Source organism: Canis aureus, chromosome 5 (genome assembly GCF_053574225.1).
Source record: "Canis aureus isolate CA01 chromosome 5, VMU_Caureus_v.1.0, whole genome shotgun sequence".
NCBI classification, from domain to species: Eukaryota; Metazoa; Chordata; class Mammalia; order Carnivora; family Canidae; genus Canis; species Canis aureus.
In genome coordinates, this window is record NC_135615.1 from 48,778,033 (window position 1) to 48,799,665 (window position 21,633).

A 21,633-nucleotide genomic window follows, 5' to 3' on the forward strand; every position below is an offset into this window, starting at 1 on the left:
ACATGATTTAAAATTTTTTTTTTAATAAAATTGATGGAATGCACAATCACATACATGACTGTCTTCACATGAAAAAACATTTCACTTCAGCCAAAGTAATCTTAGAACTTAGGTGTCTTAATTTAGAGGAATCACATTTCTGACCCATGAGGAATTTGCTAGGGTAACAACAGAGACAACTGATTTTCTTTTAGCCCAGTACCCTTCATTCTTTTTCTTTTCACCTCCAAATCATGCCTTCCCTCACACACTGTAGTCATCTCTGACACTCCTCACTCTCATGCTTTACAAAGAATCGCTACCAGCTGTGATCCGTTTCCTCACCAGTCCTCTGTCCTTTAACTGACCTCACATTTCTCTTCACGTTGGCTCCATGAGCTTGTTCCTGTCTCCTCCACAAATGGGGGAGTTTGTTCCCATCTCCCCCACAAATTTCTCTCAGTGTGAGACCCTCAGAGTGTTGATGAGCTTAGAAGTTAGCCTAAGCGACAATACCTTTGCTCTCAGCTCTATTACTGGGGTCAGGTAACTGAATCTCTTCAGACATCATTTTTTTAATTTGTAAAACATGGACAAAAAAGAGTACCTGTTTCATAAGGTCAGGAAGGTTAAAGAAGTAAATCTGAATTGTCATTATCACTGACATTGTGAGGAGTCCATTGACATGAGTCTTCAGGGCAGTGGTAGATAGTTGAGGAAAATATTTGTAAGCCGGTTTTTAAACAACATTTTAAAAAATAATCTGAGCAAACTATTCTCGAAGCTTGCAAACATAGATTTAATGAATCTGAAGAGTTGGGTTATATAAAAATAAGACTTTCTGAGAACTTTGCATTTAAATATTTATGTTTGTGTACTGAGTAATACATTTTTAGCTAAGTTATAGAAAATGACCTACCTGTTATGCACTTCGTGTTTACACTGTGCATTTTTAAATGAGCATGGAGAGTGTTCAAGTGCTTTACTGCTTTTCATCCATATAAAAGACATCATTTCTGTACATGAATAGTTTATTATTGAACTTTTGAGGTAAGTTCACTGATGGTAGGAAATGAGAAAGTCAGATGAGAGGAAAATGATATAGGAGGAGCTATAAACCTTGTGATGGCCTATGTGAATTCCCTTGAGATCTATGCTGTTGACAGTGCTATTTACTTAACCTCTTTGGCAAATGCCAAAGGTGGCTTACTGAGGGAGCACAGCCTAGCACATGCCAGGGCTCCCCCTGTCAGTAGCCTCTGAGATAAAGAAAGAAGATGGGCTGTCTCTAACAGCTCCTGCAGAGGACATCACACTTCTGTCATTGCAGTAACATTATATAGGCTGGCCACAGAGAATGGAAGGTGAGGAAGGATTTGAGTGTTGTAGCTATCACAGAATTGTAAATCGAAATGAAGGCATTAGCCACTACTTTAAAATGAGGGTTTAAGGAAGAATAAAATGAAAATCTTTTTTTTGAGTCTATCACTAAAATTTGCTGCCTTGCCTTTTCCCATCTCGGTGCCTGTGGTTGATGTCAGGATTTTGCCTTCAGCTTGTAAGACAGGTATACTGGTGACTTTGTAAGTCACAGACTTAATGTTTCCTGGCTTTAACAGTGGTCCGTGAAACTTTAGGCAATGGCATTCCTGTAGGCCCCCTAAAAGAGGCTGAATTAATTACTCCTGCAGTGTAGACATTGCCTTGCATTCTGCCTTTATAGACTGAAATTGACCATTTAATTTTAACCAAAAAGCCCCCACTTATACATAAATATAAATGGTTAAAGCATTATTTGGATAACTGTATTACTGAAGCAGTTAGGTCACAGTTAAGATGAGGAGGTAAACTAAAGCCTTTCATTTCTTTTTTGTTTGATTTGTTTTCCAGCAGATTAAGAAAAGAAAGCATTAAGTTCTCTATTAGAACCCAAAGCTGTGAATAATTCTACATACCAAACATAGCATAAGCCAATTGTGAATGTGTCTTGGTTTCTCAGTTTAAAATTTGCAGAATGCTTTGGTGCTGCTTAATGCTTAGACGCAGCTGTTTCCTTGACATGAGACAGATAATTCATTTAGTGTGTTTTAAATATACCTTATTCAGTGCGCTGGAGAGGTGTCTGATGCCTCTGGAGCCTGAATACTTTCCAGTATGAAGATCTACAATGTGCCACCATGCTTAACATTCTCTCCAAATACGGGATCATCCTCCTACCCCCTTGGCAAAGATTCGGATTTAGTATTTCTGAAGTGGTGCCTGGGTATCCATTGTTTTTCACAGTGTGCCTCAGGAATTTTGATATACTCTTAATTTTGAGAATTCCCAGGGTAAGGGAGTTTGGTATTGAGGTAAATCAAAACTAAATCAGAAGCAAAGCAAGTAGTAGGCAGAGGAAGCCAAGGACATGGACAGTGGTCCTTCATGTCCACGAATTCACCATTTGCAGTCTTCCTATGATATAGTCATAACCAATGTACAGGGTAAGTGAAATTCACACATCCCTAGCTGGGAATGAGAGACAGTTAAACTGTTGGACATTTTTTTTTTTATTAAATCAGATAATTTCACTTTCCCTGAAGGCTTGAAACTTTGTAGAATTAAGCTTTGGTCATAAAATGCTCACAAAGATTAATTATACAGTTGTAAAAGTTATGGCATTTATAATTATAAATATAAATAAGGGTAAAAGATATGATAGGTTTTAAAACACTTTAATGGACCATTTAATTTACATACATAGATTCTAGTTCCTGCCCAACTTGGGGGAATATCTACTACCAGATGTATAAACACATGAATAATGTTTTTCTTTGCATACCTTTCTCAAAGCTAAATGTGAATGTTTGTCTTTGTTTATAGATAACCACTAATAAGTGGAAATAAATTTTGCAAATCTACATTTTATACAAGGCTTAGACAACGCTTACATGCATATAATCAAGACATATTAAGATTTAAATAGTTAAACTAAGGGAGGATGTTTTCTACACACTCCCATGGGAAGATTTCTAATTCTTATCACCTAGTTAATCTTTTATTACTACGTTATAGAATTTTAGGTTTGAGGAAATGGAGGTCTGAGGAGCTTAAGTGATTTGCTGGATGACGTGTAGTTTTCCCACCTGTGCCTAGAACTGAAATCTTGAGAATTCTAATCCAGAATTAGGAACCCCACATATCCTCTCAGCTCATGTGTAGACTTTATTGAATGATTTGCAGTAAAATTTTATCTATGGGCCATTTTCCCTCTGCAGTGTCTCTTCGTTCCCCCCATACTCTTTAAGAAATACGTTAATTCTGACACTAGCTTACCATACTCCTCCTGCCCCCAAAACATAAAACCCTTGGTTTTCTTAACTTGAGAAACATTATTCATGTATTTATGCATTTGCTGTAAATACCTTCCTACACCTAGGCAAGAACAAAAATCTGTATATGTATAAATTAAATGATCCATTAAAGAAAATTAAAAAGTTATCATATTTAAACAAAAATGGGATAGTGTTTTCAAACCTATTGGATTTTAAGGAAAAAAATGCATTGTATATTTCAAGCCAATTAAAAGTGATTCCAGGATTATTCTTTCTAACATTTTCCTTTTTTAGTATGAACAAAAGTAAGAGGATATTCTGAAGTTTTTAAAATATATCAGTGTTGATCCCTTTGCCATTTTAGGCCAAGGAGAGTGGAATTTTCTCTAAACCGAATTGAAATCTACTTAAAATATTTGAATATTTATGTGCCAAACAGAAAAGTCAAGTCTCAGATGGTTGTGACCCAAGCAGTGAAGGAGGAAGGGTAGCATGCCTTGTACTACAACATAGGACAGTCAGTCCCCATCCAAGTCCTTTGTGGGCAGGATTCCTTGTAGGTCTTGACCCTCAGTCCCCAGTAGAGAATTGAGGGAAATAACCACTGTGAGGATAGAAATTGAATTTATTTAGCTCAGGTTATTAGAAGGAACAGTGAGTGTGGATCATCAGTAGCTTGTCAGAATTTTCCCTATGAGGAGGTTAAAGAAGTATGTGTCAGATTTCCCAGAAGGATTTTAGCAAGATACTGGGAACAGCTTAAATATGAAAGTTGAGAGCATATAGATGAGTTGTTTGGAAAGTCTCTTCTGATGTATTTAGATTGTCTTTGTGCATTTGTATGTGTGTGTCTGTCTCTAGAACCATGGGGATGGGCTGTATTACAGGCTCCCAGTCCCTGTGGGATACAGATGTAGCCCTAGTAGTTGACTCTTAATAGCACTGTGTGTCCTTAGGTCTTCCTGTGAAAGAGAAATGTGCTAACAAATGCTCACAAACATCCCAGTATCCTTATATTTCTGTTTGATTTATGCCTGATAATGCCTGCTTTGATACCTTCTTGGCTCAATTTTAGCTTCAAGGTTCTGGGGTGTATTCTTCAGCAGGGGAGAGAACCAGAAGATGGATTTGGCATTGTAGCTGTGGACAAGTCATAATTACCCTGAACCTGTTTCTCTTTCTGTAAAATAGGGATCATAATGTTTACTTACTACTAGGATCGTGGTGAGGAGAAAAGGAGATAAATGTATGTGAAGATGCTTTAGCACTTGTTCTTTTTTTGGTAGGGATCCTTTTCTCAGGGGAGGAATGTACACAGATCTTTCTCCTCCCTCCTTCCCCCTACTTCCATTCCTGATAGAGGCAAAAACTAGTTAGGTGTCAGGAAGTGGTGGTGAGCAGGGCAGCTATAATCCTTGCTCTCTGGAACTTTAATACCTACTTACCTAATACCTATTTGGAATGACTATTTCTGCCTTACTTCTGGAAGAACCAGTCTCTCCAGCTCTTCCTAACAGGTCACTCATTCCCATTGCCATCCTCACTCATTTTCTTTCCTAGTCTTTCCTAGTCTTTAAATGTTGGCTTTCCTTAGGGCTCTAGCTTAAATGTTCTTGCCCTGTAGAGCCTCCTGTGAATATCCAGTTCCCTTCTTGAAAACCTTTCTCCTCTTTTTGGCTGTACTTTAAATTTACCGTGTCTGAAACTGAAGTCAGGACCTAAACACTGCCCCTCCTATCCTCTAACCTGATTGTGCTCTGATCTTTGTGTTACTGAGTTGTCCAGTATCTCATCCAGTTATTTAACCCCAAACTTCATCCATCTCTCAACCCCTTGATCTTCCAGATTTCACATACACACTTCATTGCCAAGTCGTATTGCTTTTATGTCTCAAATTCCTGTCAGATTCTCCATTTCTGTTCTCAGTGATGTTTTCAAGCTGCCATCATCATCTTTTGTACAGACCATGCATGTGTCATCCTCACTGTTATGTATTTTTGCTTCCCAGTCCATCCTCTACACTTGAGATTTTTTTTTGGTATTTAAATATATTCGTGCGGTTCTGAAATTTTAAAAATTATGAAAAGGTGTTTAGTGAAGAGCCTTCTTCCCTCATGTACTGAGGTTACCCATTCCATGCAAGTGTAACGAAATACTAATACATAGGCTCTTTCTAAAACTTCATTATCTACATAAAAGGTATATTTGTATCCTTTTCTTTAGCCTGTTTTTTTTTGTTTTTTTTCCATTCAGCAGTATATCTTGGGCAATGCTTGGGTGGCTCAGTGCTTGAGCGTCTGCCTTTGGCTTAGAGTCCCTGGGTCTAGGGATCGTGTCCCACATCAGGCTCCCTGTGGGGAGCCTTCTTCTCCCTCTGCCTGTGTCTCTGCCTTTCTCTCTGTTTCTCTCATGAATAAGTAAATTAAATATATTTTTAAAAAAAACACAATATATCTTGGAGATTTTTCCATTGTAGTACAAAGAGAATCTCCAAATTTGTTTTTATGGCTGAATATATTCCATTGTAGGAATGTTGTAATTGATGCACATTAGGACAAAATATCTTTTACGATCTAGAGTATTTCATTCTTCTGATGATGACTTTGTTGTGATTCCCATTTATTATGCTTACAGAAGAAAAAAAACTAAGCTCCTCACTTGTCCAGGCTCTCAAGGTCTAGCCCTTCTTCTCCAGGATTGTCTTATACTTGTCTTCTCCTCATCCTCTACTTCTGAGTTGTATGGACATGGACTGTCTTTTATTTCATTCGTGTTCTGTGTTCCTTCCTGCCTGAGACTTCTGCCTAAGTTCTTAGTCTCAGATCCAGACCCATTTCTTCCTTTTCCTTTTTCCTTTAATTTCTAGTCTACTAAGGCAAATCTCAGCTCAATTTCCATTTCCTCAAGGTGTGCTTACCCTGGCAATCCATGGCCAAGTCAGAGATTTCTGATAAACTCTGCTGGCATTTTGGCTTCTTCCTTTGAGCAGTTATTATCATATATTTATATATGTGTGATTACTAGATTGATATTTATCTCATACACTTAAAATAGTGTTTCTCATATAGTGGGCTATAATCCATTATGAGTTATGAAATCAGTTTTAAAATTATGATACGCCTTTTAAAAAATATAACAGAATATCAGACCCTTTCACTTATAGTAAGGGTCTTTTTTCATTATACTTTTGCTTCAGATAAAGATAGATATATGTCAATCACATGAACACCCAGATACATACATATATTGGGCTTGATGTAAATTGCATTTGTTATTGTTGGTCATAGTCAAAAATAATTTGATGGTAAATTATATGAGGACAGGAATTCTTTCTATTTTGTACACCATTTCCTCCCCAATTTTAGCAGAGGGCACTCAATTAAATATGTTGACTCAGTGGATGAATGAATAAATGCACACCTTTTCAGGGAGATTCACGGACTCATTGCTTTCCTTTTAGGGACTAATGGACCCTGGTTCTAAGCAGATGTTAGTGATTATTTCCTTGGTCAATTCATTCTGCTTTATTAGATCATTAGAAGAAAAGAAAAGGAATGTAAAACCAGACTTATAAGTGTGTTTTTTAAGGGTTGATGAGATAAAACACTATTGATGAAATTCTTAGATTTAAATTTTTTTATGTTCCTTAAATACCATTTCTTAAAAATAATGAAATTTAATTTTTACCTGCCAAAGTATCTGGATAATTTTTGAATTTCTAAGGTAGTTTACACACAGGGCTTATGACATAGCTGTCATCTTTTGTGTGTACTTCAGCAATAAAATATTTACGCCGTTTGGCAAGGTGATACTACAACCTGGTTTAGTACAACAGCTGCGCTGCCTGTTCCCATGTGGCTTGATTTCCCTTTTTAATCTTCAGTTTTCTGCAACTCAAGACTATGTCAGCATGTAGTTTATTCAGCAGCAGATAGCAGTGAAAGCTTCTTGAATTAACATAGTAAAGAGAAAAATACTCTGCTCACTTTACTTGGTTTCACATTTTTCTCATGTCTTTGAAAAACGTTTTCCTAACATATCCTACACAGTAGAGCTTTATAAACATCATGTATTTATAAGGAGACATTTTTGTGACTTTTTTATTCTTTAGAGAACTTGTAAACTCATCTCCAAAGGTTTAGTTTCTGATCTTTAAAAAAGAAAATATCTTAGTTCTACAGTAATCTGCATTTTAGCTTAGCACAAAATCAAGAAAGTCTTGAAAATAAGAGAATGATTTTTATATTTATTTTCAGTCATAAATTTGTATGTATAATTGAAATTGAGATTGGCTTAAAAAGTGTATAGGCAAAAAGTGCAGAATCTTAATTCTTTTCAAGTTTATTATCAGAGCCCTTTAGCACAGAGTTTTTATCTAGCATATGTGTTATTTTTTCTTTCTATTTCTAGGTGCTCCTGATCCAACAGCAGGTGCTAGTATAGATGATGAAAACTGCTGGCACTTAGATGAAGAGCAGGTTCAAGAACAGGTTAAACTGTTCCTTTCCCAGGGCGGGTACCACGGATCAGGGAAGCAGCTTAATTTGCTCTTTGCAAAGGTATGATTTTTTTTTAAAGAAATATTCTAAATATATACATATATAGAAAGTATCTATATATGATTATGTGTACAATAGAATAAAGGCTTCTTTTTTATTTCTTATTTTTTAAAAAGAAGAGCATCTAAGTTAATCAACCAATTAGAAACTATTATGTTGTAATGCATTAATTTACTTAGGTGTCCTTAGTCAAGATGTGAAACATTTTTGTTTCTCTCCATTCCCGTTAATAAATGGTGACACTTTATACAGTTTTGAAAACCTTTCAAAACTCAAAAGTAAATAGCTTAATATTATTAAAAATGCCATCTTTTCAAGTTCTTACTTTTTCTAGTTAATATTCTCAAGTAGAGCGTAACTTTGAATATAGTCCTTCAAATGTGCTTTATTATATATTTAAGGGTTTTTTCTTTTGAGGTTGAGAAATATCTCTCGTACCAATCCATAATCTGTATTTTTGAATAGTTAATTATTATTTTTGAATAGTTATTTTTGAATAGTTAATACGTGCATATATAACATTATATATATTTAGTTTAATGATGTTTAGTATATTTAAATTTGTTTCAAAAGCATGGACTTTGGAGTCATACAGACCTGGCTTTATTTTTTAGTTCTAAATCTTATAGAATGTATGAACTGTGGCAAGTTATTTAAGTCAGTTTCCTCATCTGTAAAATTAGCTAATGATAACATATCTCCTCAAGTTGTGATTAAATGACAAATGGTGTCTGAACGTCATTTTGGCCTTGGTAAATGTTAATTTTTATCACCAAAATGTGATGATGGAAGAAACAGTTATCTTCATTGTAAATTCTGTGTGAGTAGAAGCTGTATCTGTTGCTTTATTTATTTATTTATTTTAATTTAATTTTTTTTAATCTGTTGCTTTATACAGAAATTTTGGTACCATAAACCCAATTCTAAATACTGGGTAAAATGCTCTTTTAATAAATATTAAATCAATGTCTTTTCCAGGGGGTTACAGCTACTATTATGGCTAGTGTATTCAAATTGGTTTTAATGAAAGAAATTATTGATTGATACTTTTGATAACTCATTGACAGTTTTGTTATACAGCTTTTCTAATATTTATAATAACTAATATATTAACTAATATATAATATATATGTGTGTGTGTGTGTGTATATATATATATATATATATATAGATATATATATATATATATATATATTTTTTTTTTTTTTTTTTTTTTTTTTTTTAGTTCTGAAGAATTAGAGTATATTCCGTTACTGGTTATGGCCAGAAAAGAGTGTATTCTGATTAATCAGTATCCTCTTACTAAAGATTTATCCCATTTTCTGTATATAGATTGCCCATTTTCTGAGAATTAGATTATAATATAATACATTTAACCCTAAAACTACTTCACACATCATTTACTCATTTTTGGTAATTCACAGGTACATCAGACTCTTGTAATATATCAGAGTCAGCTGTCTGAAAATTAATTACCATTAAACTGTAGATGTACTTGTGTGTTGCTTAATAGTTGTGGTTTATATGCTTAACAGTAAAGTGTTTATTTTCATTGCTATTGCTGAGTAATAGGTTAGAAATCTGTCAGGAAGATGAACATTAAATCCTATCCATGATATGGTGGTAATATTAAAGGTTTAGTATATTTAGATACACAGAAAGTATTTCAGAGATTCTCTTGTTAGCAGATAGTACACTTTGGTCTAGTGGAAGCAAAGTAAAGAGGTATTAGACTGGCCTATAGCTGCTATTTTTATCCCTGTATACAATATGCACATTATGTATGCCATATGAAGTAACAGCATCATCTAATTTTGGAAATGGCATAACTTTTTTTTTTTTGGCATAACTTTTAGAGTTAAGACAGATCTGGGCTCTGATTCCAGCGATTCCTCTTGTCCTTTGGGCAAGTTACTGTACTTCTTTGAAGCATGGTTTTTATAAGTCATGAAATAGGGATTATAATCTGGCCTATTTTGTATGCTTGTTGTGAATATTACATAATCAATATAAATGTAAAACTCTTTAGCGTGATGTCTAATAAATAGTAACTCCCTTTCTTCCTCCCAGTCTTCTTCTGTTCATGATTTTTCAGAGCTTCCATATTGGAATAAAAAACTTTTTAAGATTATTACTGAAATAATCCTGGAAGCACAACACTTGTGATTCAGTGTAAAAATGCTTTTGAGTTCCTTACAGGGCTCCCATTTGAAGCCTGTCATGGGCTTCCATTACTTGTCAGGGCACAGACCTGACACAGGATCAATAGATCTTGAGGTTTGGGCTGCTTTATTGAATATCTGCCATTTCCTCGTTCATTTGCCTTTCACATAGAATCTTGAGTAAAAGGACCCTCTTTCCTTTTCTGCTGCTTATGACCTTGCTCCAGTAATTTCCTATAGGGAGAACTGGTAGTGTTCACCTGGGATTCATGTTTGTTGAACACATAGCAGTACTCACTTTTGGAATGGATGGATTTATTTAGGGTTTCCTATAGAGACACTTAGTCTTGTGATTTTATTTTATTTATTTTATTTTTATTTTATTTTATTCTATTCTATATTTTATTTATTTTATTTATTTTGTTTTGTTTATTTTATTTATTTTATTTATTTTTTATTTTATTTATTTTATTGTATTGTATTGTACTGTATTGTATTGTATTTTATTTTAGGGGGTTGGGATTTGGCTCCAGAGTAATGGACAGAGCTTGAAGTTCCAACTTGAGAGACTGAGTTAGCTCACTAGATCACAGGTTATAATTCTGCTTCCTGGACTGATCGCTCAGTTGGGGCCAGGGAGTTCTTTAACCTACAGCACAGCCCATTTCCTCTTACAGTCCCATTGGGGTGAATATAAAAGTATGGCATTGCTTTTCTTCTCAGAAAACTTTGGTGTGAGAACTTATTGAAATTCTAATTTACCTCAAAAACTAAAGGACTTCACAATTCTAGAAATACATTGAAAAACATTGAAGTGCACAGTTTAAATTGTTGAAATGTATGGTTTGTGAATTAGGTCTCAACAAAGCAGTTTTTTAAAAACAGAAAGACAGATGCTATTATTATAAACATTATCCAGTCAATTTAGAAGATCCCTCAAGAGTTATCAGTAGACTGCTTTCAGCTCTTCTACTTTAATGGTAAGTACAATCAGTTGGAAGGGTCAGGAAGGTACCAAATGATTTGTCTTGTTTATTTTGGTATTATTTTTCTGTGGGTTAGCAGAAAAGTTTTATTGCAATTGGGAAGTTAACCAAATTTCTTTTCCTCATTTGGATTATGAAACATGATTTTAAAAAACCAACAGTCATTTCTGATTAAATTGCCATTTAGGATAGAAACCAGTTTTTAACAACTTTTGTATGCCAAAGAGGTCTGGTATCAAAAATTAACTGCCTCAGACCCCAGAGAAAGAAATAAAGTGGTCTGTTGCCATATTGCTGTGTATTTTTGAGTACTTTTCTAAAGGTCTGTTCTTTCCCCAACAGGTGCGGGAGATGTTGAAGATGAGGGATTCTAATGGGGCCCGCATGTTGACGTTGATAACGGAGCAATTCATGGCTGACCCTCGTCTGTCACTTTGGAGGCAACAAGGCACTGCAATGACTGATAAATACAGGCAGCTCTGGGATGAGCTGGGTAAATATAAGTTTCCTGATGGATTGCCATTGAGTTGTGTGTGGATAAAATCATGGTTGAATGTTGAAAGTGCATGGTTAGAGTGTTACTGAAGGGAGATATGCTCCTCTGTGAACTTATTGCCACTAGACACTGGTTAGAAGAAGGAGGGCTTGGGCTGGCATTTGCAAGAAATAATCTTGGGAGAGTTTGGGGAAAGTTGTTGGATCTTGAGGAAAGCAAGCACAGGAATCTGCCTTTAAATATTTGGAAAAAATAAGTCATTATTTTAAAATAGGTGTTTCGTCTAATAAAGCTGGTGATTTATTTCTAGAATAATACTGTAATCAGTTTAGCTAAAATTTGGCTGTTTTCCCCCTTTGAGTACATTAAAAGTTTCAAAAGTAGTTTGAGCATTTATGTCTTGGCTGTTAGAGACTTAGGTGAACTGTTGATAGTTAGCATTTAAAAGATAAAGTCAACTATAATTTTTATTTCTTCCCAAATCTCTGTAATAAAGATAGAAATATAGCAGGTGATTGAAAAAATGAGAAATCGGCTAGTCAGGCTTACTGGGAAATTTGGAGGGATGATTATTTTTACTCAGTGATTATTGCTAGGGAATTAACAATGCATTTGTTACATTGTCTTTCTCTTAAGAATGTGACAGGTGGAATTTTTGACAATATCAATGCCTATATTAATTTTATGTTCTGGGTATGTTTGCTAGAAGATTCTAGTTTCTTTGAATGGTAGAAGAACTCTTTATCCCTTGACTTTTCTTTCCCTTTTTGGCTGATGGGAGACCATATCCTGCGGATTGATCCCATGTCAAGCCTAGACAAAGAGAAATTGTTGTTTGTGCATATACCACATGATTGGAAGGGACCTTTGAGGTGAACTGTTTTATCGATAAGGAAACGGAACTCTGGGGAAATTTAGGAGATTTCCAGAAGAGGACATTGACCAATCTAGGGTTATGCTGCAGATTGATAAGAACTTGGACATCAGAGTTTCCTCCTTTGCCACTAATAGGATATGTGTTCAGAAACTTGCTGTAGAGGACCATTTTTTTTTTTCTCTTTTTTTGTAACATATATGTCTGCTACTATCCAACTGTTAGACATTTGTTGGCTTTTTTCTCTTGATATTTTTATTAAAGTATCTTGCTATAACTTAATTTTGGTACTTTCCCTGGTCACCTGAAGTAATGGTTAGTGGCTTTTACTCACATCAAAATGTAAATCAGTCCATAATTATAGTAGATTGTTTCTACTATATTGGAAGAGTGTTTGGGAGCACAGGGTGGTGTTTGGAATACACAAGTGTGATGAGTGGTTTAAACATATTTTTATAGAATACTGAGTGACGACACTTTTCTAGGTACACCCTCCTCAGTTTCATAATTCTGTAGTAAATGTTGATTTGACTGGTTGATTTATGACATTTGAAAGGTCTGGCATTGAACAAAACCATAATGAAATAAATTATTAAGGAATTTATTTAAGGAAATAAATTTAAAATTTAAGGAAAAAATATTGGAACAATATTAAATGAATAAAATTTAAAGAGCTTTGGTACTTGGAAGAACTTAGAATTACAAATAACTAATTAGGAAGAAAGTGCAGACTAATTTTTTTGTCTACCAAAAAACTTCAAGGGATATAGTTAAGTAAAACTCACAGTGTTCATATTTAATCTGTTAGTCCATCTCACTTTTCCAAGTTGGTTTTGAAAATTATGTGCCTCACCCCTCAATCAAAAGTATAAATTCTCATTAGGAGGGTGTTTCCACCAGCTGATTCTAGTTACACTGTCTGATGAACTGCTTTCTGATTATAGGCCAGGCTTTATATTATACAAGTTCTTTGATTTTAGTCTAGGACGAAGAATATATCTTCTTGTCCTGTATTTTCTTTCTTCACAAATCAACCCCCCCCCCCCACATCATTATTAGAATGCTATAAATTCTCATGTACCCTGATGGCAAGCAGAGGTCACTGGCCATTTTAATGGTGGTCTAAGTTTTGTAAAGAATCTCATGTAGAAGTAACAATAACTATTATATCTTAATATTCATTCACCAAAAAATTAACTAAAAGTTGCTCCTGGACTACAAAAGGAAAGGATTTTACTTCTTAATAAAATGAGAGAATTTGACTTTGTGCCCCTGCACAGGGCTCACATTGCTTCAAGGCTCTGCTTTGGAATTAAATGCTGAGCACTGCCAGATGCCAGACATTGAGAAGAGGCTGAGTTTTGTCGGCAAATGGGATCTGCAAGTTAATTGGTGTTTTCTGCAGGCTTCTGGCTGTGAAATGAAATTGGAAGCCCTTTAGCCACATGGATAATACAGGACCTGAATACAAATGTCACATGTCACCATCAGGACCCACTGTGAGACAATAGTGTTCCCACTCCAACACTGCACCATTACAGATCATTTAAATATGGGGATTACATTTAAACTAAAAGCCCCATTTGCCTTTTACTGCAATTTAAATGTCCTCTTAGCAAAAGCTAAGTGACAAATTAAATGAAAAAAGTGCCCACATTTTTAAAGCTGTAATGCAAAACAACCTTTTATTGCTTCTCATGTGCCACGAATGAATCATTATACTTGTCAACCCTAAACCAAGCCATAATTGGAGCAGCTACTGTTATCAAAGTGGGGCTGCTCTGTGACAGCTTAATAAAGCTGAAACTGTTAAATTAAATCTCAGATGCTTAACTCCTTAGCACTGGTGAATTCGTTGGGTCCATTTCTGGCAATGGCCAATGCACCAGGAAGAAAAAAGGATTCCTGGCATGAAAGTCTTAATCTGATGAAAGTGTACAAGTAAGAGTATCTTAGCCAAGTAACTCTGTTTTTTGGCAGAGGGATTTGGAGACATCAGATTGTCGGCCTGGTTACAGAATTTTACTTTTTGATAGGATCATATATTCCCCTCCACCATATTTTCAACTTACTGAGTATATATGATTTATTAAAATGTAAGTGTTGATGTTTCAAAATTAATTTTAAAAATAATATTCATATAATTTTGTCTCTCTTTCAAATAAATAAGTTGTATACAAACTACTTCAAAGTAGCAACAAGCCGGATTCTTTTCCCCATCCTCTGTCTAACAGAAGGATTGATTGTGCTCAGTTCTTCTTTACTAAAATAAGTGCCTGTGGTATTCATTTGGTCTGAGTTAATTTTCGTGATTTATTCCCTGATTTTCATAATGTAGTATGAAATAGATACGGATGCACACTATTAAGATCCTGTTCAGTGCATCTCATTTGCAGATACATTATTCTTATACGTGAATCTTTTTTTTGTACATTAATTTTACTTTTTCTCTATGATCATTTTCTGAAACATACAACAGTCTTCTCAGTGAGTGATGTATCATGATCAGCTGTAAGGAAATGTATACATTAAAATCTTAAGACAGAAATAGTGATAGAAGCTGCATATTTGGTAGAGCTATAGAACCCACATCTCTTCAGTTGCATTCTTTTATTCTATGACATTGCAAATATTCTAGAAAGCAGATCACAGCAATAACCCTTAGATTTCAAAGAATAACCCAGTGCTGATTGGTGGTGAGCACACCTACTGTTAGCCCTAATGGCTGTCTGTTCAGCACACTTAATTACCATGGGGGTCTTTAGGGATGAGGGGATATATTGTAACCTCTCATCTGTGTTGATAGGTTTCTTTCCTTAAATGTCTTCCTAGACTGTAATTTTACTTTGCTTCATAAAACTATAGGTTGTGGCTGCCAGTCCATTAAAACCTAATTAAAATGGATGTCATTAGAGGAAACAGTTAAATAAGATTTAATTACAGATTTATCATAGGGAAAAATTCTTAAATTTTCATTTTCAGGTATTACATAATGTGCTTTTTTCCCTAAAATTTAAATACTTCCTCTCAGAGCTGAGTCATGTGCTTTCTATTTCTAGCATGTAAGATCTGTTTTTGTTTTAGGGAGAGTCTGGATTCCCATTGCAAGAACCTTGCTGCTTTGAGTGGTTATCTCTCAGAATTATTTTCAAAGGTTTTGGTATGGGGGCATCAGGCTGGCTCAGTTGGTGGAACATGTGACTCTTGATCTCTGGGTTGTGAATTTGAGCTGCACGTTGGGTGTAGAGATTACTTAAAATCTTAAAAATAAAAAGTACTTTCTTTCTATTTTGAATTCCATTGTAAGGTTAGTTTGACCACTGTTACTAGGCAACAGCTATAATATTCCTTGTAAGGTGCTAGATAGATTGGGTATACGGATTCAAGGTACACAATAAATCTTTGTTCAGCAATAGAGAATTTAAACTTAGCTCATCCACCATTCCATCCACTGAGACCAAATTTACTGAAATACTAAAAATTACCTACTCCATGTACTCAGAATACTAACCTGTCTACACCTGTGATACAAGTGTGCATCTCTGTGGGCCTCTTCTGTACCCACTGTCATTACTCTTGAATCCTATGCTTAAGTCACACATTTAAAATGATGCTCTAAGTCATTTATAAGGGCTTTTGTGCACATTCAGAAATAAGATTCCAAAGACTGTGCTTTGGAGGTCATTGTGGAGAAATTTCCAGAGAATGCCACCTGATACCTCCCAACATAGTAGGCTAAGTAATTTCACCTATGGTATTGAGCCCCTACTCAGTTTATATGATAAATTCAAATCCATGCTTTCCAGAGTTTGAAGCTGATGGTGGTTAGGAATGGCTAACAAGTAACTGCTTTTCGGTGAGAGCTAGGAAGCATTCCAGTGTAGTTTGCCATATAAGTAGTGTTCTCTTTGCTAGTGCCATGGAGAAAACAGCAATTCCTAGAGCCCCCTTGCAGCAAAATGATGTCAGGCACAGAGTTGGAAACTTCTGTGTAGCTCTAAGTGTACTATGTAAACCTAACGAATAATGAATCACATGTTAGGGATTACTTCTCACCTATCAGTTTGTCTTCCCTGGGCTTAAGGAGAATATGGTTTTACCACTTAAACCACTTCAGTGCCTTCCATTAACCCTTCTTTCCAGAAGTTTTATTATGGTTGGTTTCTGTCTCAGTACATATTAAGTGTTTTCAGTGTCCAGAGGAATAGATGTATTAAGTGTTTGATTTTACTGTTGGTAATGGTTCTTGTAGTAGAGAGGGAGCAGAGAGATTGAACCATCAAGAGACAGAAATTAGAATAGGCATGAATGAACTAGGAGCACTTTGATAGTGTTATTTATCACATAATTGTTACAAATACTTGTACAGATGGAATTTAACATGGTTTTTTACAAGATGTTCATGGAGGTGAGTTGTAGGGAAAAACCAGTGAGAAGGAATAGCATGAACCAAGACAGGGATGAATTTAGTGGGAGAAGGCTCTAAAGGGTTCAAATTCATTATCACCAATGTCATCTTCAAGATTTTCAGTCCAGTTTTACTTTCCTTTGTTGTTACTTCAGAGGAAGGAGAGTAAACATAGGATCTAGATTTGTCTTTTTTTTTTCCATTTTAGTCCAGCTAGGAAGGATGACATAAATGTCAGCACTTCTTTATCAGGCACTGTGCTAAGCTCTTGATGCATGTATTATATTTTTATTCTTAATCCAGTGAAATAGGTATAATTATTAGCCCAAATTTTATAGCTGAGTAAACTGGACCTTAGAATGACTAGAGAACTTGCCTGAGGTCACAGCAGCAGAGCAGGAATTTAATCACAGGTCAGTGACTTCAAAGACACAACCACCAAACTGGACTCCATCCTCACTTGCTTTAATTTGCCTTTCCGCTAAGGGGGTCTCTGCTCAGGGCAGAGCGGGGGCAAGGTGAAGCTCACCTGGATGACAGTAAGCCCTGTAGAAGCTACAGGGCCTGGTCTGCCCACCCATGGTCCTGCAGGTCTAATTGTAGTAGTCAGCATAGCTTCCCTAGTCTAGTTGCTCATCTGGGTTTCTAAAGACTCTCTAACTTCAGTCTAAAAAAAAAAAAAAAAACACACATTAATGTAGAAGAGCCAAATACATACGATTAAGAACTGTCATAATAAAGTTAAACTTAGCACAAAATAGGGATCCCTGGGTGGCGCAGTGGTTTGGCGCCTGCCTTTGGCCCAGGGCGTGATCCTGGAGACCCGAGATCAAGTCCCACGTCGGGCTCCCGGTGCATGGAGCCTGCTTCTCCCTCTGCCTGTGTCTCTGCCTCTCTCTCTCTCTGTGACAATTGTACATTTAAAAAAAAAAAAAAAACTTATCATAAAATACGTGTAGTACATACTGAATATGGGTTAGGGTCAAGTTTTCATTTCATTTTCCAGGTTCCTTTGCTAAGGAGCCAGCGAGACCCTTAGGTCAAGGTCTTTGTCCTGGCCTATACCAGGCCCTAATGATAACACAGTTGTCAACACGTTTATATCTATGGTCTGTAGCTCTGTAAGCCTCCTGCACTTGGGCTGGGTTGGGCTGGCCTCGCCTGCTCTGGAATGGGGTTGCACATTCCTGTTTCAGTCTGTGGTTTCTTCTTATTATTGAGAGCTCCCTCTAAATATGGAGGTTTTGTCTGTTGTATTGCTCAGGAGGCTTTGCTTCTGTCCAGCCGTGTTCTCAGGACGCCTGTCGTTGACTCCACCCTCATTACCTGGGCCTGTTTCTTTTGCTGTTGTATGGTCTTATTGCTTTCTGTCTCTTAAAACGAGACTTCTGTGTTCGTTGGTCAGAGGCCTTTGGGTTCAGCTCTACTGTAGGGATGGGAAGAGGGGTTTGTTCTCTGTTTCTTTAAGTAGGCAGAGTTCATTTCTAGTTAAGGATCAGAAGTTAACCAAAAGAGAGATTGCATATTTCTTTACTTCCTGTGCAGTATATCCTTCTCTTGAGTGCCACTGCTGGGGTTGAATTATCCATTCAGTACCCATTTATGGGAAAAAGTGGAAATAAAGAGAAAAAATGTTAAATATTAGCAGAAAGTGGTAGATTTGCAAGATTAAGAGATCTTTACAGACCATTTGATCCTATTATCTAACCAATTGGAGATTCCTAATGATAGTCATTCTCTTAGTTATTTAGGTGTACAATTGGATAATATGTAACAACACTTGGAGATTACCCCCTTGTGTATTTTTATCAAAACTTTATTCTAAATATAGATCACAGGGATTGGGTTGGAGTTAAGATGCCTTATGGCTCATTATGTACTACATGTTAGTGTCCTATATTGTATATGTAGTATGCTGGTAGCATTATTTGTACCAAGAATGGATTTGGAATCCATTTTTTTCCATTCTTTTTTGTTATCTTTGTTTATAAAAGATGAGTCCACTAGTAGTAATCCTCTTCTCACATTAGTGGCTACTAGGAGTGTCAGAGCATTGGTGTAAAGTATCCTTTTCTTCCTGCCAACAGTTTTAGAAAAGTTCTCTTCCTGTTTCCTAAGAGTTAGTATTGTACTTGCCCTCAAGAAACTGCCACCAAAGGGAAATGTGGTTGGGAGAGGGAGCGGTCTCCTTGCTAGATTGTGGATCTCTAGAGAGCACCATCACACTAGAGTGGTGGGAAGTGAGAGAGAGAGAATGAAGGAAGACAGGCTGGGGATAATTTCCTCTCACCATTTCTTACCCTAAAGTGGCAGCATACAAAAATTAACGAGGTCTGAGAAGCCTCATTTAAGCCATATGAGATTCCCAGGGGCTTCGTGGGGAATTGGAGATGCCAAGAGCTAGACTGAAAGAAGTGGAAGCTGAGGGAGGACCGAAGCAGCCACTTAGGCTGTTCTTTGTGTCATATGGAGCAAGGGGCTTTATAAATGTTTTTGTAGTTGATTCAAGCTTAGGTGGGTTAATGAGGGGGCAGGGGAACCCAGGAAAATGATTAATGGGTGTTTCCTAGACAGGGGGTGTTCAGCAGTGCCTCATAGAGCCCCTGAGGCAGGAGAGGGAGGAAGAGAGTGTGGAGAGGGAGGCAAGTCCTCTGAGTCCCAACAGAGTGACTTTCACCACTTGACACATAGGCTTTCTGTTAAGATTTCTCTAGAACAAAGGATTCTGAGATTAAAAATGCATTTTTGATTGTGACTATATTCAATAGGCTTTTAAGTAGCCACTCAGAGGTCTACTAAAGAATGACTTTTTTATTATTATAAATAATTTTCTCTTTTATTTTAAGGAGAAGGCAGGCTGGTAAATGATTTATAGCAGGTGAATTTTTGTGAGGCTGCTATAAGCTTATGTAACAATTGCATAACATTGTTTTATTAGTGTTTAAAAATTCCAGCTTGGAATGAGAATAGTATACTGTCTAGTAAAATACAGGTGCCTTCTACCATTAAATTGCTTGGATGAGTCATGACTGGGTTCTAGGCTATTTTTCTTAGGCTCTGATCTAGAAACAAATAACTGGGAGTAGTGATAGTAATTGTCTGAAATATGGCTAACTCACCCAACTCTCTGTGTTTCCTGTTGCAAAGATAGTCTTTGACATAGGAATTCAAATCTCTATGAATTTGAACTATGACCAGCTCTGCCTTCTTGACCCTATGTAGTGCTTGTCAACCCCTTTTATTTTGGGGTATCTTAGTAAATTTCAAAATTTGCTTGGGCAAACCTAGAGGAGAGAGTAAGAATTCATCAATTAAGAATCAGACTTAGTTGTCAAACCACCTTTAAATGGCTTATTGGAAGCTACAGTCTCTCTTTGTGGATGAACATGGGCTGAGGAGGTTGGATGGGAGGACTGTAAACAGGGCATTTGAGTCGAATATAAGCTTGGAAATGGAGGAAAATCCTGTTAGGAGGAAGGCTTTCAAAATGTTGCCAAGACCACAAAAGTCTGACACCCGCCCCTCCCTGACAGACATTTAAAGATGACATTAGGGCATCCCTGGTGGCCCAGTGGTTTAGCACCGCCTTCAGCCCAGGGCGTGATCCTGGAGACCTGGGATCGAGTCCCAATTCGGGCTCCCTGCATGGAGCCTGCTTCTCCCACTGCCTGTGTGTCTGCCTCTCTCTCTCCTCTCTGTGTATTCTCATGAATAAGTAAATAAACTATTAAAAAAAATAAAGATGACATTAATGTATTTAGGAACCTATTCACCATACATATTGAGCATACACAGAAGATGCTCTTTGCTAAACACTAGAGTCCTAAATAGACTAACTAGTCTGAGAGATTTTTTGTTTGTTTGTTTTGGAATCATTTAAACCATTCCCTTAGTAATCTTGTCAGTTGCTGTCTTTTCAGGGGCATTGGAACTAGTTCCAGAGCTATCCTTTTTCCATCCCTATATTAGTGTTCAATCTCACCCTCCTTTCCCTTCTTGTCCATTAATTAGAATACTGAAATTGAAACTTTTTAAAGTTAGTGTTCCTGTACAGGTGGAAAATAATGTGCCTGGTATGTAGTTGGTCAGTAAGATATTTGTAAATAAAATAATAAATAATTGAAGTGTAATGTTAAACACCTATCTAGAAGCCTTAAGAAGTGAGTATTTTTGGTGTACTAAAAACAGTGTTTGAAAGGCTATAATCTTCACTGTGCCTTCAGTTTTCTTTTCCCCTTCTGGCTTGTCCCGCCTTCTCCACCCATGATGGATATTCATGGGTGCCTATGTATATCTAAATGCTTGCCTGGGCGCATGCACGCGTGCGTGCTCGTACACACACACACACACACACACACGCACACACAGAAATACAAACAGTTTAGAGTACAGAAGGGCAATGATTCCCCCTTGCCATCCATGCTGCAGGTAATCTATTGCATTAATCAGCCAGCCAGTGGGAAATGCATGGGGAGTGATTATACTATCATACACAATACAATCAGCATGAAGCACTTGTCAAGACCAATACATCAAAGTTTAATTCAGTAATAGAATGAATTAGAGCAAAATGAAACATTCTGTTCTCCAAGAAACTCAGCACCCTTCACAGATTCTTTCTCAACTCCATGGAAAAGTCAGTGCATTAAGAAACTGTTCTTAGGAATACAATTACTGTTCTTTATGACCAAATACTGCAATCCTTTTTTTCCTCAGGATTCTTATACAACTGTAGTGCTAAAGTATATTCATCAGTATTCCATAATCATAACCATTAGTAAATATGATTATTTTTTGTTAGGGCTCCTGATGATCTTTTATCCTTAGTGTTCTCCATGGTTAAATGGAAGGGCAG

The 21,633-nt window shown here is 36.4% G+C and overlaps 1 protein-coding gene across 1 annotated transcript in view; it reads left to right on the forward strand.

The window, feature by feature from the left end:
* Window positions 1–21,633, forward strand: part of ZSWIM6 (zinc finger SWIM-type containing 6) — a 193,493-nt gene that overhangs the window by 131,697 nt on the left and 40,163 nt on the right. The window contains exons 3-4 of the mRNA XM_077897942.1: window positions 7,704–7,852; window positions 11,343–11,493. Of these exons, the coding sequence (XP_077754068.1) occupies window positions 7,704–7,852; window positions 11,343–11,493 (300 nt within the window). The remainder of the gene's footprint in view (window positions 1–7,703; window positions 7,853–11,342; window positions 11,494–21,633) is intronic.